The following is a 17,787-nucleotide window of genomic DNA, read 5'->3' on the forward strand; positions in this document are numbered from 1 at the left end:
CCTGTGACCAGTGGAGTGCCACAAGGATCGGTGCTGTGTCCTCTACTTTTTGTCATTTACATAAATAATTTGGATGCGAGCATAAGAGGTACAGTTAGTAAGTTTGCAGATGACACCAAAATTGGAGGAGTAGCGGACAGCAAAGAGGGTTACCTCCGATTACAACAGGATCTGGATCAGATGGGCCAATTGGCTGAGAAGTGGCAGATGGAGTTTCATTCAGATAAATGCGAGGTGCTGCATTTTGTAAAGCAAATCTTAGCAGGACTTATACACTTAATGGTAAGGTCCTAGAGAGTGTTGCTGAACAAAAAGACCTTGGAGTACAGGTTCATAGCTCCTTGAAAGTGGAGTCGCAGGTAGATAGGAGAGTGAAGCAGGCGTTTAGTATGCTTTCCTTTATTGGTCAGAGTATAGAGTACAGGAGTTGGGAGGTCATGTTGCGGCTGTACAGGACATTGGTTAGGCCACTGTTGGAATATTGCGTGCAATTCTGGTCTCCTTCCTATTGGATAAATGTTGTGAAACTTGAAAGGGTTCAGAAAAGATTTACGAGGATGTTGCCAGGGTTGGAGGATTTGAGCTATAGAGAGAGGCTGAACAGGCTGGGGCTGTTTTCCTTGGAGCGTCGGAGACTGAGGGGTGACCTTATAGAGGTTTACAAAATTATGAGGGGCATGGATAGGATGAATAGACAAAGTCTTTTCCCAGGGATCAGGGAGTCCAGAACTAGAGGGCATAGGTTTAGGATGAGAGGGAAAGATATAAAAGAGACTTAAGGGGCAACGTTTTCACGCAGAGGATGGTACATGTATGGAATGAGCTGCCAGAGGATGTGGTGGAGGCTGGTACAATTGCAACATTTAAGAGGCATTTGGATGGATATATGAATAGGAAGGGTTTGGAGGGATATGGGCTGGGTGCTGGCAGGTGGGACTAGATTGGGTTGGGATATCTGGTCAGCGTAGACAGGTTGTTTTCATGCTGTACATCTCTATGACTCTAAATGCATAAAGGTGGATAAATCCCCAGGAACTGATCAGGTGCACCCCAAAACTCTGTGGGAAGCTAGGGCAGTGATTGCTGGTCCCCTTGCTGAGATGTTTGTATCATCAATAGCCACAGGTGAGGTGCCAGAAGACTGGAGGTTGGCTAATGTGGTGGTGACACTATTTAAGAAAATTGGTAAGGACAAGCTAGGGAACTATAGACTGGTGAGCCTGACATCAGTGGTGGGCAAGTTGTTGGCGGGAATCCTGAGGGACAGGATTTACATGTGTTTGGAAAAGCAAGGGCTGACTAGAGATAGTCAGCATGGTTTTGTGCATGGGAAATCATGTCTCACAAAACTTGATTGTATTGTTTGAAGAAGTAACAAAGTGGATTGATGAAGGCAGAGCAGTGGATGTGATCTCTATGGACTTTAGTATGACGTTCAACAAGGTTCCTCATGGTTGGCTGGTTAGCAAGGTTAGATCACATCGGATATAGGGAGAACTAGCCATTCGGATACAGAATTAAATTGGAGGAAGGCCAAGGGAGAAGGAGATAAGAGACAGAGGGTGGTGGAGAAGGGATGTTTTTCAGACTGGAGGCCTGTGACGTGGTGTACTACAAGCTTCGGGGCTGTTTCCACTGCTTTTCATCATTTATTTAAATGATTTGGATGTGAACATAGGAGGTATGCTTAGTAAACTTTCAGACGGAGGCATAGTATACAACAAAGAAGGTTACCTCAGAGTAAAACGGGATCTTGATTAGATGGGCCAAAAAGTGGCAGATGGAGTTTAATTTAGATAAATATGAGGGTTTCATTTTGGATAGGCAAATAAGGGCAGGACTTATACACTTAATGGTAAGGTCCTGGGGAGTGTTGCTGAACAAAGAGACCATGGAGTGCAGGTTCATAGTTCGTTGAAAGTGGATTCACAGGTAGGCAGGATAGTGAAGAAGGCATTTGGTGTGCTTTCCTTTATTGGTCAGTGCATTGAGTACAGGAGTTGGGAGGTCATGTTGCAGCTGTACACAACATTTGTTAGGCCACTATTGGAATGCTGCATGCAATTCTGGTCTTCCTGCTATCGGAAGGATAGTATAAGACTTGAAAGGGTTCACAAAAGATTTACAGGATATTGCCAGGATTGGAGGACTTGAGCCAAAGGGAGAGGCTGAATAGACTGAGGGGTGATCTTTCAGAAGGTTTACAAAACCATGAGATGCATAGGTAGGGTAAATAGACAGGGTTTTTCTCCAAGAGGGTAGCGAAATCCAAAACTAGAGGGTATGGATTTAGGGTGAGAGGGGAAAGATTTAAAAGGGACCTAAGGGGCAGCCTTTTCACACAGAGGGTAGTGCATATATAGAATGAGCTGCCTGAGGAAATGGTGGAGTCTGGTACAATTACAGCATTTAAAAAGCATCTGGATGTATATAATGAATAGGAAGGGTTTAGAGGGATATTGGCCAAATGCTAGCAAATATTACTAGATTCATTTCGGACATCTGGTCGGCATCGACGAGTTGGACAAAAGGGTGTGTTTCCATGCTGTATGGCTCTATGGAAAGTTGTTTAAAGAAGAAATATCATTGAGAATCAAGTAACTACATTTTAGAAAAAAAATCTAAACTATTGTGCTGTCAATAGTTTTCATCCAATATTTTGTACAGTGATATTCATAACAGGTTCATAATCTTGAACAAAATAGATTTAGTAGACTCTCAAAATAAAGTCACTGTATGTCCTTTGTTTATTGTGCACTAAAAAAATTCAGACTGGAGGGGAGAGAGCTAAAATTTTAATAAAACTGTAAGATTTAATGTAAGTATGCTGGAGATAGAACTTTTGGTTATGAATATAAATAATTTCAAAAAGATATTCAGTGGTCAGGTTAATTATTCCCTTTCACCTACCAGGATTTAAATATGGAATTTGATCCTTCGTGTGATAATTATAGGATAAATATCGGAAAGCATTCTTTGCCACAAGGAGTGACCAACAGCTTGAACAGATTATAAGAAAGGGTTGATAGAAGCCAGAATACAAGACTCATTTAAAAAAACAGATGCACAAAGTAGAAAATGGCCAAGATGGTACTTGGAAAGAATAATGAAATGGATTCAAGGGCCATTCCATGCAAACCTATCCTGCAAAATTATACTCATGTGATGTAAATGAAGTTATGTTCATTTCACCAGTGTATTCAAAGCAAAACACTTGTCTGAACTGTGCTCTACTTACTCATTTATACAGTTGACAATGTGTAAAACGTTTTTTTAATTTAAGGGTGGTTTCATGGTGGTATTTTCTCAAATATAAATTATAAAAATAGTAACTTACAAATAACATTAGTGAAAAATATTGCCTGCAGCACACAGTCATATCCGTTAAACTGGTCAAACAAATTTGGTGTTTTATTTCGATTAATTCAGTGAAAACAACAGAAATCATGAAATAAGCTCCAGATGTCTGGCAATTCACAATTGCCTATGTTTTTGGAGCGTATGATTATCTGTAGGGTTCTGTATTGGTATGCAAAACTTACAAGCTAAATGATATAGATTCCAAATTGGTGCATGCATTAACATGCTCAGCGTGAATGTTTGCTGGAAGTATATAGTTGCTATTTTGAAATTTATATCGTGTCAATCATGACCACAGGTTATCAAATCTCTTCACAGCTAATGAAGTACTTTTGAAATGCAGCCACTGCTGCAAAATAGCAAACAAAACAGCCAATTTTCTCACAGCAATGTTCCATATGACCAGATAATCCATTCATGTGGTATTGGTTAAGAGATAAATATTGCCCAGGATACTGATCTTTTGAAATGCTACCATGGGACATTGCACATTCACTTCTAACCTGATATCAGGCACAGAAAAGACAAGTGTGAGAGACTAAAAAGGTCCAGTCACACTTGGTCATTGGAGAGTCCGTAAAGTGGAAGATTCTGTCACAACAGTCCCATTTGAGGCTGGGAAACAACAATTTCAGAGTTTTGTGAATAAAATTAAAAATCTCTGCAATCAAGTGAAAACAAACTTTAAATTTTCCGCACAAAGACCGGCAACAAGAGGCACATGGGAGCAGGAGGAGGTCATTCTGAACATCATGCCTGCTTTAGTGTCGTGGTCAATTAAATACTACAATGCCTTTTATCCATACTAATTCATTATACCATCAAAAAAATGATCAACTTCTATTTTAAATATACTCAAAAACTGAGCTTTTACAGATCTTTGGGCAAAGAATCCCAAACGTTTACCATCCTTCGAGTAAAACAATTTTTCCTCAGCTTGGTCCTAAATGGCATTGCTCTCATTTTTAAATTGTGCCCCCTGGTTCGAGACTCCACAACAAGGTGAAACATCTTTCCTGTCTATCCCTTTCAATATTTTGTCAGTTGAGAGTGAGAGGTGATCTCATTCTTCGAAACTCTGAGGATACAGACCCAGTTTTCCCAATCTCTCTTCATAGGTCAGTCCTGCCATCCTGGGATCAAGTGAATCTTTGTTGCACTCCTGTGGTAATAATATATTTCCTGAAGTAGTACGACCAAAACTGCGCACACAATTCCAGGTGCTGTTTAAATCAGGCTCCTATACAACTAATGTAAAAACTTAACACAAATTCACTTGCAATAAAAGCTAACATTCCACGAGTCTTCCTTATAGCTTGCTGCACTTTCACGTTAGCCCTCGGTTACGTATCGACAAGGACACCTAGGTCCTTTTGTAAGTTTACACTTTCCAACTTCTCACCATCGAAGGAATTTTATCACACATCTGTTCTTCCTACCAGAATGGATAATGTCATATTTTTCTACATTAATCCCAGAAATCACACAATATCCTGGCAGTAGTGAGTACTTTCACTGCAGGCAAAGACAAGACAGCACAAGATTGTTGCCATAGAGACATCTATAAAGGTGAGCAGCAGATAATTGTGTGAAAAAAAAACCACTTGAGTGGAGAGAGTGAGAAACCCTCCCTGAAACTCTTCGGAACACTCTGATGTTTGGTATAGTTCCTCCTTTTGTCTGGCAATGCATTTTTTTTGCATTTATTGTTTTTGTATTTATTCAATCCTTGTCATATTTATTTCAGTCAAAAGATTAATGCCTTTGGAGAAAGCTATCCAAATTGTGCTGCAAGCAAAAACCAGGAGGAAACTCAGACAAATCCTGTGAGGAAAATGACAATGATGACACAGTGCAGCAAAAGAACGTATCCAGTTTTAAAGCGTATAAATAACCTACAGATACAAAGACCAGCAAACACAAAAGGTAAACCCACCAGACGTATTATGATCCACTGAGAAAGCACATTGATGCTCAAACTCCATTATCCATGGGTTGTCAGGAAAGTTTGGTTTTTAATCAAAGTACATGAGGCCCCCAATTCCTTGCCTGATATACTCAAGCTAATAGAAAATGCTGACCAGCTATCTGTACTTAATAAAAACTACAATTTATTACAAACAAATAATCGTAGGTAAACAACTAACAAGTGTATAACACTGCTGGATAAAACTCTAACAGTCCTTTTAAAATCATTACACATACATTGAAATAAATGTTAATGTTATGTTATGAGTGGAGGAAAATACACTGGGGAATTACAGTTCAATAGAACCAGTCCTCAGGCTTTGATGTGGTCATCCTTTCTTTTCCGAAGACCTTCTATTCTCTGATCTCCTTCCTTTCAGATTCTCAGTTCTTTGCTGAGGGCCCATGGGATTTACACATTACTTTCACAATCACTGGTTAGAGGGAATAGAAACTTGTGGTCCAGAACTGCTCTAGTCTTGAGTTCCTTTGATGCAAGGGTATAAAGACAGTGTCTGCTTATCCAAGCCTGGACACGTCTTACACTCTGTAAATACCCAATTTGTTCACCTATCCGTGAGCCAATTGGAAAGTTGTCGTCAGACTGGTGATTTCCAGGATCCATAACTGACCACAGTCGCACAAAGCTAACAGCAATCTGTTGCCGGCTGAATCTCACCTTGCACACAGACCTTGGTACCATTCTGCCTTTCCTCTCTGTACCACATTGTTTGCAAAGGAACAGTATAAATACAACTCACAATGAGTTCCAGTAAGCTGCTCTTAAAAATGCAGCAATTCCTTCCCCAATACTTGGATTTAAAACTCATTTTATTTCCTATTTTGTTAGAGAATCAGAAATGCAAAAATAAAATGATGCTGTCTTCATCGGTGCGATGCTGTGGAAGGAAAAAGCTGCAGAGGCACAGCCAACCCCAGCTGTGACAAAAGAAAAGTTCCCTCTGTAAACCGGAGGTTACTTCCAGAAGAGGTGTAGAAGTCCAATGCAATTTCAAAGCAAGAAAAATAGTGGTGGTTACACACTGAAGGAGCTCAGTATGGTACAACAATCACCATTGGAAAAGATCCCAGAGGCATTCCTAGGGGAATCTGGTGATGCAACTGACTGGAGTTTGACAGAACTTGCTTATGTCAATGGACATCTGATAGATTGAAAGATTGATCAAGGAGTTACTGTCATTGTCTTATCTGATCAAGTACATTGACTGAATAAGCAGGAGGAGAAAGTAAGGATTGCAGGTGCTGGAGATCAGAGTAGAGAGTTTGATGCTGGAAAAGCACAGCAGTTCAGGCAGCGTCTGAGAAGCAGGAGAATCGACATTTCGGGCATAAGCCTTTCATCAGAAAGGGCCGGATGAAGGGCTTATGCCTGAAATCTCGACTCTCCTGCTTCTCGGATGCTGTTTGACCAGCTGTGCTTTTCCAGCATCACACTTTTTGACTGAATAAATATGAGTTACAGCATACAGGGACAGGACTACACTCTTCAGGTGGAATAACAGTCAACATTATAGATTCATCACAAGTAACGCTATAACACAGAGAATTTGAAAAAGTAAACAAATGTACACACAATCAACGTTAATCATTCTTAAGCCAGTCTGCATTCGTAACTTGACTTTAATATCCTAGTTCCAAGGGATTAACTCATCCACAAACTATTGTCATTTTATTGGTCAATGGGCAGCTGGTGGATTCACAGTGGAACTCAAAAACGAGAAAAAATCTGTTGAAATTACTGATGAGGTTGAAGAATCTTTCTTCATACTGTTAACAGGAAGAAAGGCTAACTTTTCAGGAGTTGCAGTAGTGATAATAGAAATGGAAACCATTAAAGAACATTGAGCTAAAAATCCACAAAATTGCCAAAATAAACAAATATTAAAAGGAACAGGAATGAGCAGTACAAACCACTTGAGCCCACTGGTGAATTTTTACTGAAGTCGTTCAGAGAGCAGAACAGTCCATTGAACAAATCTAAACAGCAGAATGACTGTTTAGATAATGAACCTGACAAAGTTGAGACCAATGTTTCAATCCTTTGTCTTTCAAGGAAGAATTGTCAGTGCCAGTGACAAAGATAGTGCTAAGTAAGTAGAAATCCTCCAGAACCACGAATGAGAATAAGAAAATATCTAGTTCCTAGAAAGACATCCATTGAGGTTGAATGAGCGAGTCCAAGTTACTTGACAAGTTGAAATAAAGGTCTTACAAGTGACAACACAAATATCAGCTGATTAAAGTAAAGGTTTCCTTATGTTAATAGGAGACGAGCTGCATTAGATTCCTTGGAAGCCAGACCAATATCCATGGATTCAGCATAGAAGAAATTGCCTGGACTGAAAATTCAGGAGACTGTGAAGAAGAACGTACATGTTACAATAGAGCAGCCATCTTCCATAATGGCCACTCATTAGATTAAGGCTCCTCATATGATGAAATGGAGAATTTTTGAGTTAGCAGGGTAGAACTCTTCTGCAGTGGGAATGCTGGAGATTACATTTTCTGCAGATAAGGTAATGGACTAATTATGGAGTTCAGTAGGAACATTAGTTTTGTGAAGCTCATCCAAGATATGAAAAGGTCCTCCGTCACAGAAATACTTTACAGATGACTTGTATAAAGGTCAACAGTCCTCAAGTCAATGACTCAAATCTTTCAGTTCTGAAAAGAATACATTCTGGAAGAATTATGAAGTCTCCACATCATCTGAATTTGTTAACTCAGAACTCGAGGGAGATGGAGTGTTAAGTACCAGATTGCATAAACTACAGGCAAATGGAGAAATGTTGTATAAGGTAATGGTTCTGAAACAGCTAAAGTTGAAGACTACATTCTGCTCCACCCAATCTAAATGATGCCATACAGTCTTCTAGGGAGGATCAAGGGGAGTAGCTTGAGATCCTGAGAGGGTCAGATGCCATCCCAGGCTTTTGATTAGCTAATTGGATATAATTAGCCAGTGTAAGTTACAGTTGTTGCTATCATACAATAAAGTATATTCTATTCTCCCTCTTGGTTCTGAAATACTGATAATGCCAGTCTCTCCCAAAATCAACTCCCAACTTATGAACAGCAGTTAATACTTAATGATGGTTCAGTTTGGCCCCCTGATATGGTCAGTAAATAAAAAGCAGGAAAAAGCACAGCAGGTCAATCTGCAAAGAAGGGGAAAAAAAAATCGACATTTCAGGTTGGATCTTTTCTTGAGGACTGGTGTAGGGGAAAGGAAGGAGGTGGGGCTGGGGGAAAGGTGGGTGGGACGGCAATAGGTGAATGTAGGTAAGAGGTGACTGTGATTGGTCAGTGGGAGAGGGGGAACGAACAGCTGGGAAGGAAGATGAACAAATTGTGTCAGGTTAAGGGAGCGGGATGAAGGAGGAGGGCTGGGCCTGGGATGGGGTTGGTGGTGGGGAGGGAAATCAGGCTTGATCTGCTGTGCTTTTCCAAGCTATAATCTTTATCTGCTCTGACTCTCCAGCATCTGCAGTCCTCGTAAATAAAAAGGCATATAACGTACTGCAAAGAGAACATCCTGTTACATACAGGCTGAGGATCAACAGGTCTAGAAGGGAAAATCTGGACACTTCAGCTTCATACAAGATTGGAGTTATGTGTTTGCAACTAAAATTTATAGTTTTAAAATGTGCTCATCAGGAATGCACTTACAAAGCGATTTTTAAGCACAGTACTTCTAATCGTATTTACATAATAGAATACATGAATCAAATTAATCATTGGGAAAATTCTATAAATTCAAAGCAACTAAACTTTAACATCCTTCCTGAATTTTCATAATCTATTTTTCATGAATTTTAAAAAAACTTATTACTTGTTCTTTTCTTACTTACTTGATTGTGGCTCTATTGGTCATATCTTGAAGATCACCTGGATCAAAAAGCTGCGATCCCTTAAGTCCAAGCTCTTCACACGCTCTCAAAAATAATGTAATATTGTCCTGTTAAAGATATAAACCCAATTATGTTATCAGAATCCACACAGCGTCTTTGACAGCATCAGTAATTTCCATGGCTTTTCCTCACAACAAATTGCTTAAGTCTTACACCCAGTCTGTTATTCTACAGCCATCCTGCTTCATTTCCGCTCAAATGAAAAGAATCAAATCATATTTTATCCTGCAGATCAATGATCTGATACATATTCAAACTATTTCATAGAAAAAAATAATTAAATGCAATTCCTTGCAAACATTTAATTTTAAAAAGCTGTGAAATAAATCTGAGTCAAATTTGCCATTTGATTTGGTTAAGCAAACATTGCAGTCAATCAATGCCATTAAATAAATCTAAAACTTCCTGTAATTTACTTCAGCCAAAGAGTTAAAACTGTCAGAAGTGAATCATGAATTTATATTTATGCCAATAGAAACAACACATGTTTCATTGGAAAAGTGCAAAAGTGATATAGAGATATTTTTATTGAGTTGGAAAGGTCTTCTGTTGGGGCCAGCAACATTGACACGAACTCATAATAATCTCCCTAATTATAATAACCATATACAATCTTGGGGGAAAACATAGATAACATGCTGTACAAATAATTGTTCTGTACATTTGCCTGGTACTCTTATAGCATTTCATGATGTGGAGAGAGAACTGGTGTTGGACTGGAGTGGACAAAGTTAAAAATCACACAACACCAGGTTATAGCCCAACAGGTTTATTTGGAAGCACTAGTTTTCGGAGCGCTGCTCCTTCATCAGGTGATTGTGGAGGTTAAGATCATGCTCACAGAATTTAAAGCTAAAGGAGTCCAGTGTCATGGAGATGTGATATAGTAAATAGTCTTTTATAATGAGATATACTGGTTTCTGTTCTTTTAAATTACAAAGAGGTTCTGGGACATATCTTTCTCAAGATAGCTCAGCCCTTTAAACAATAGGTGCAAAGTCTGTCCCGATACTATGTCAGACTGACAAACCCTCTAAGGTTTTACAGAATTTTACTTGGATTCATGCAGTTTTTGAGCAAAATAGAATGTAATTCTGCAAAAGCAAATTCACCCCATAAGCTTATGTGTGCATGCATGTAGGAGCAGCAGATTGAGTCTGCAGGGGTGCAAGGACAGGAGTGTACAAGTGTGAGTATCGTGCAGTGGGGTCACTTGTACTGTGACATGAACCCAAGGTCCTGGTTGAGGCCATCCTCATGGGTACTGAACTTTGCTGTCAGCCTCTGCTTAGCCACTCTGCGTTTTTGCTTGTCCCAAAGTCTGCCTTGGAGGATGGTCACCCCAAGCTCCGAGGTCGAATGTCCCAGACCACTGAAATGTTCCCCAACTGGTAGGGAACACTCCTGCCTGGTGATTGGACACTGCACAACATTCATCCGTTGTCATAGTATCTGCTTGGTCTCACCAAATTTACCGTGCCTCAGGGCATCCTTGCCTGTAGTGTATGACATACACTACATTGGCCGCATGAGTACACTCTGTGGACATGGTGGGAGGTGTCCCCACATGTAATGGTGTTACTTGTGTTGATACTCTAACATATTTTGCAGCGGCTGCTGTGGCAGCATTGTACAGTGTTGTTGTCCTAAAGGCAGGGCAATTTGCTGCGAACGATGATCTGTTTGAGGTTTGGTGGTTGTTTAAAGGTGAGAAGGGGAGGTGTGGGGAAGGTCATGGCGAGGTGCTCATCCTCATTGATCCATGTGTTGCAGGCTGCGAAGAACATGGCGTAGTCGCTTGGCTCCTGGGAAGTACTGGACAACGAAGGGTACCCAGTCGGGTATAGCTGTGTCTGTCTCCTGAGGAGGTCATTACGGTTTCTCACTGTGGCATGTCGGAACTGATGGTCAATGAGTTGAGCATCGTACCCTGTTCTTATGAGGGGCACCCTTGAGCACTTTCAAGTGTCTGTCACGTTCCTCCTTATCTGAACAGATCCTGTGTATGTGTAGGTCTTGTCCGTAGGGGATGGCTGTTTTAATATGTTTTGGGTGGAAGCTAGGGAAATGTAGCATCATGAGGTTATCGTTGGGTTTGTGGTAGAGTCAGGTGCTGAGGAGTCCATCCTTGATGGAGACGCACATGTCCAACAATGAGACAGATACTAAGGAGTAGTCTATGGTAAGTCTGATGGTGGAATGAAACTCGTTGATATCACTGTGCAGTTGTATCAGTGACTCCTCACCATGGGTCCAGAGGAAGAAAATGTTGTCAATATACCTGGTGTATAGTGTTGGTTGGAGGTCCTGGATCAAGGAGAAGTCTTGTTCAAACTTGTGCGTGAAAATGTTGGCATATTGGGGTGCAAATTTGGTCTCCATGACTGTTCTGTGCGCCTGAATAAAGAACTGGTTTGTCAAAACATGAAAACATTGTGGTTGAGGATGAAGCGGGTGAGCTGTAGCACAGTGCTCAGACATTCACAATTGTTGGTATTGAGTACTGAGACTGTTGCCACGATGGAATCATTGTGGGGGATGCTGGTGTAGAGTGCTGACACATCCACTGTGACGAGAAATGTTCCTGCTTCGACTGGTCCATGGGTGATGAGTTTCTGTAAGAAATCTGTAGTGTTGCGACAGAAGCTGGGGGTTCCCAGTACAATGGGTTTCGAGATACCTTTGATATAGCCAGAGAGGTTCTCACACAGGGTCCCATTGCTTAGTACGATGGGACATCCTGGTTTGTTGGCTTTGCATATCTTCAGAAGGCAGTAGAAGACACTATGCAAGAAATACGTGGGATGAGGGCACAAAGGGATCTCTGAAGGACTGGATCCAAAATCCTGATCAATGTTTCCAGTTCATGGGTGTGCTCTTTGGTCGGATCAGCTGGTAGTTGCCTGTAGTGATCCTGGTTGTTCAGTTGTCAGGCCACTTCCTTGCAGTAGTCTGCTCTGTTCTGAATGATGATGACTCCTTCCTTATCTGCTGGTTTGATGACAATGTTGCAATTGGTTTTGAGAGCATGGATGGCATCACGTTGTGATTGGGTGATGTTTTGCTCTACCTTGTGGGTGTGGCTGATGAATCTGGCATTCACATATTTCCTTTGGCTAGAAATTTTGTGAGCATAATCTTAACCTCCACAACAACCTGATGAAGGAGCAGTGCTCTGAAAGCTACTGCTTCCAAATAAACTGTTGGACTACAGTGTTGTGATTTTTAGCATGTCATTGCAGTGTTTTAGCATTTTAATTCAATGTTAAAACACAGGTGTACAAATTGGAAATATGTCTTGATAAAGAAAGGAAGAAACATAATCACAGAATTACAGAATCCCTAGTATGGAAGCAGGCCATTTGGTGATCCTCCAAATAGCATCTCACCTAATCCCACCTCTCCTACCCTATCCCTGCAAACCTTGTATTTTCCATGGCTAATCCTCCTAACCTGCCTATCCCTGGACACTATGGACAGGTTAGCATGGCTAATTCACCTAACCTGCACATCTTTGGACTGTGGGAGGCAACTGGAGCACCCAGGGAAAATGTTGGAGAAACTGGGTTCAATTTTGAACAAGACTAATGCCAGACTTGAAATGTTTTCAGATGACACTAAGATTGGTGGAGTAGCAGATAGTGAAGGGGACTGTCAGAGAATGCAGCAGAATGCACATAGATTGAAGATTTGGGCAAAAAAATGGCAGATGGAGTTCAATCCAGGCAAATGCGAGGTAATGCATTTTGGAAGATCCAATTCAAGAGCAAACTGTACTTTCCTTCATCGGACAGGGTATTGAGTACAAGAGTTGGCAGGTCACGTTACAGTTGTATAGGACTTTGGCTCGGCCACATTTGGAATACTGCTTACAGTTCTGATCGCGACATTACCAAAAGGACGAGGATGCTTTGGACAAGGTGCAGAGGAGGTATGGAGGGCGCAAGCTATGAAGAGAGGTTGACTATATTAGGAGTATTTTCATTAGAGAGACGGAGGTTGAGGGGGAAACTGATTATGGCCTACAAAATCATGAGGGGTATAGACAGGATGGATAGCAAGAAGCTTCCCCCCACAACCCTGCCCCAGAGTGGGGGACTCAGTTACTAGGGGTCATGAGTTCAAGATGAAAGGGGAAAAGTTTAAGGGAAATAAGTGAGGAAAGTTCTTTACACAGAGAGAGGTGGTGCCTGGGGAACACATTGTCATCGGAGGTGGTAGAGGCAGGCACGATAACACCATTTAAGATGTACCTAGGCAGAGGGAAACAGATCCTTAGAAAATTGTCGGCATATTTATATAGAGGATCTGGATTGGTGCAGGCTTGGAGGGCTGAAGAACCTGTTCCTGTGCTGTAATTTTGTTTGTTCTCTGTTCTTTGTTAACTCTTTCTCACTCTCCATCAATGCTCCAGACGTGCAGAGTTTCTCCAGCAAACTATTTGTTTCAGATTTCCAACATCCGGAGTAATTTTCCTTTACAGAAATTAATAACTTGAATTGCAACTGCTTGCAATAGCTGTGCAACTATTAACTAATTGGCATATTACTTTGACAGTGAAAGGAAAAGAAAATCTGACAGACTGCAAAACCAAATTTGCTTTTCATCATTTTGGTTCCTGTAATAACGTAGAGATACTTTCTTGACACTGATGATAAAGCAATGTTAAAGACAGGATTCCTGTCAGTAGTTAAACTGAATGCTAAAAGAGGCACACGTTTAACCAGTGCCACTTCAGCCTCAAAGTGTTCAGCTACCAACCTAGCCTTGGCCCTCAGGTCCCATCTGGAGGACATTTTCCACCTGTGTGACAAAGTAAGTTGACTCTATCCTCAACTTCCAAATATATTCCAAATCTTTCCAGTTCTGTAATTTGGTTTAGTGTCTTTTAACATGCTAATTTTCACCCTACTGTCTGCCACTAACACTTTCCCATCATGAGAACCAAAACTCTCTGTACACATTCTAATCATTTAACACCAGCACAGACTCCAGGATTTCTCGTTTGAACTTCTTCAGCCTTTTAGATAACCTCACAAGCACAACAATATATTCTTCCATGGACAGATTGCCCATTTTATTACATTTACCAAATATTGACCACATCTTGTAGGTTTCCAAAAATTCTTTATTTTTGTAAATTCATTCAACAAATCAGATTGGAATCTTTAATTATTCTCCGGTCAGGTATGAACATGCAGATCTGAAAATACACCTGGCTGAATTTTTGGCAAAGTCCAAGTTGTGTCAGGAATGTTTTGACGGGATTTCAGTCAAGAGACCCGGTACATTTTCTTACCGAACTCACCTCATTGACTCCTCCCTATCCGACCTCAATGACATCCGTCACATCTGCTTCCAGCCCCACCTTACCAAGCAACATTCCCAGTAGAATTCATCACTTGGTGAATATCCTGGAGTTCATCAGCAGCCCTTGACGTGATATCATATTTGAAAAGCCATTGTGCCCCCGGAGAAGCATTGTCAGTGCAGGACTGCCCTGTGTAGCTACTAACATTTATCCCAGACATTTTAGACAGGGAGAAATCATCATAGCACTTTTTAGCAGAGACTTGGAGGTACTTGTTCGATGGGGTGGTGCAGAGCTAATCTTGTTTCCCAGGACCAGCAGAGGAGGCCATAACACCAGGTTGGTTGTCATTCAGGATAAAGTAGTCTCAGATGCCTGGAGGAACACACTTCAACATCGGAAAAAGGCAAGTGACCTTCTGCATTCCACCAGGGTAGGTGCCATCATCTTCTCTCTGATACCTCACACTTACTCTTTCTCTGCTACTATGATCACCTCCCACCAAGGTTCACACTCTATCATTTTACACCATTGCCTGCAACATCATTCCCACTTGCACCTCACACACCCCAACCACCAAGACCACTGAGCCTGTATGCCTTCTTGCAACATACTCATTCACTCAGGACACCTTCACAGCTGCACCAACAGTAACAGCCATGTCACAAACTTTTGTTTCCATTAATACCTACCTGTCTCTCATTCCAGGAGAAAAGCATCCCCCAGTGGAGCTGAACAAGTCAAGACAGCTGGTGGGCTGCCTGACATTCTGCTTCTTACCCCATAGATAGAGACCTCTGATTGCCCCAATTGGCTGACTGCTCATGCCTAAGCATGTCGTATTGGAAGCTGCCCTGACTTCCTGTACCAGGATCCTCTTAGCAAACGTTACACCCCTTCTCTCAACTGACACCTGCTGACAATCATGACAAGCTTTTGTGTCAGTGCTAAGTGGCAATGTAAGCTAAAAGTAATACAAGTCTAGTATCTGTGTCTGAGAGGGTTAAGCTTACAAAGGCAATGCAAAGGGAGGGATGCTGTGAGCACACAGATAGGCTGACAGTGAGTGAGGGAGCATTATGACAGCGAGCCAAGAATCCAGAGAGGCAGCCTAGTCCAGGCCAGGAGCCGGGTGTATGTCCCTGAGTGTTGTCTCATTGCTGTGACATTACAATGATAGTTACTGGTGCAGCCTGAGGTGCAGCATAGAGAAGTACAGGAACATCCTGTAAATGAACCAGAGAGTTCTTAAAGGCTGTCACATTCAGATGCCAATGTCCATGGAAATGGGCTGCATGTGCCCAGTATGCCCATGGATCATGCCCGAGGTGTTCCAACACAAAGATCCATCTGAGTAAACAGTGAGCTGACTTGGCCAGCTGGACACTCTGACTTCCATTATGTGTTGTCTTGACATCTTGTTTATTGCAGCTGTTATGATACAAAGCTGAATGAGGCAAGGTGGACCATGAATAAGATATTTAACAAACAATAATCCACTTAATTGACTACTCACTGCTGCCACATGAAAAACTCACACCACTTTCCCAAAAACAAGGTGGACATCACCAGACTTCTAATCTGATTCAACTAAAAATCTTGCCATCGCTCACACTCCGACAAGATTCCACCCTTTATTTCTTCAATTTTACACCTTCCTGGTAAGGATAAAGCCAAAGCTTGCTGCTGCTTCTCAGATAGAGATGTGACCCACATCTCCATCTCATTCTTCCATTGTTCACGTGACTCCAATGGAGAACCACAATTCATGGACATTCAGTGAGACAGACTTTTCACTTTAAAAAGCTACCAGGAGTCAGAAACAGGAATTACCTTCTGCTTTGTTCATCTTCCTATCTGAAGAGATTGGGATTAATCCTCTGCTACCCTGTTTCATATACTGATATCCACATGTTGAATTAGGCCAAAGACTTTGAAACTTACAAAGGCTTTATTGTAAATCTGTTGTGTAGTACAAACATCAGTTTTCACTTTTCCCATCTGGAACCTATTCATGGCCAGAATTCAACACCCCACTGGGAAATAAAACGCAGCCTTTTTTCATTAAAAAAATCTTTATGCAAAATAAACCCAATAGCCCACTCACCAAACTAACAAATCACCAAGTTACAAACACTCACCAGAGCCAGTGCAACAAAACTCTAAACAGGAACTCAGCACTATTCTTATGAAACAAACCCATCACCAAACTTATGAAATACCCAATTAACAACTGTCACCCAGCAGAGACAGTAGACCTCAGTATTTCTGTTAAGAAGAAATGTTATACCTCTGGAGAAGGTGGGACTTGAACATATGTCATTCAGCTCAGGAGGTAGGGACACTACCACTGCACTATAAAAGCCCTCCAGATTGTACCTTTCAGATATTTTTAATCAACTTGATAAAATATGCTAGGAGAAAGTGAGGATTGCAGATGCTGGAGATCAGAGCTGAAAAATGTGTTGCTGGAAAAGCGCAGCAGGTCAGGCAGTATTCAAGGTGCAGGAGAATTGACATTTCGGGCATAAGCCCTTCTTCAGGAATAAGGAGAGTGTGCCAAGCAGGCTAAGATAAAAGGTAGGGAGGAGGGATTTGGGGGAAGGGTGTTGGGAATGCGATAGGTGGAAGGAGGTTAAGGTGAGGGTGATAGGCTGGAGAGGGGGTGGGGCGGAGAGGTCAGGAAGAAGATTGCAGGTCAAGAAGGCGGTGCTGAGTCCGAGGGTTGGGACTGAGAAAACGTGGGAGGAGGGGATTCCTGACCTCTCTGCCCCCATCCCCTCTCCGGCCTATCACCATCACCTTAACCTCCTTCCACCTATCGCATTCCCAACACCCCTCCCCCCTACCTTTTATCTTAGCCTGCTTGGCACACCCTCCTCATTCCTGAAGAAGGGTTTATGCCCGAAATGTCGATTCTCCTGCTCCTTGGTTGCTGCCTGACCTGCTGTGCTTTTCCAGCAACACATTTTTCAGCTTTGGTAAGATATGCTGCTGACATTCCTGAAACAAGTGGGATTTGAACCTTAATCAGGGGTAAGTATACTACCACTGTGCCATAATAACCTTGATTAGAAACAAAGTCTCAGTTGGAAGACTGCATAAAGGTTGAACCTATAATTGTGGCATTTTATGTACCATACTCTCACCATCTGCGTTAAACATCTGCTAACACAGTTTTTTTAATACCCATAAGGGCTATCACACACAACTCAG

At 41.6% G+C, this 17,787-nt stretch overlaps 1 protein-coding gene across 14 annotated transcripts in view; it reads right to left on the reverse strand.

The window, feature by feature from the left end:
- LOC122550847 (LIM and calponin homology domains-containing protein 1-like) overlaps window positions 1-17,787 on the reverse strand; it is a 353,361-nt gene that overhangs the window by 131,955 nt on the left and 203,619 nt on the right. For all 14 annotated transcript variants that reach the window (XM_043692200.1, XM_043692265.1, XM_043692275.1 and 11 more), the window contains exon 4: window positions 9,201-9,307. In XM_043692200.1, the coding sequence (XP_043548135.1) occupies window positions 9,201-9,307 (107 nt within the window). The remainder of the gene's footprint in view (window positions 1-9,200; window positions 9,308-17,787) is intronic.

Source organism: Chiloscyllium plagiosum, chromosome 1 (genome assembly GCF_004010195.1).
Source record: "Chiloscyllium plagiosum isolate BGI_BamShark_2017 chromosome 1, ASM401019v2, whole genome shotgun sequence".
Taxonomy (NCBI): Eukaryota; Metazoa; Chordata; class Chondrichthyes; order Orectolobiformes; family Hemiscylliidae; genus Chiloscyllium; species Chiloscyllium plagiosum.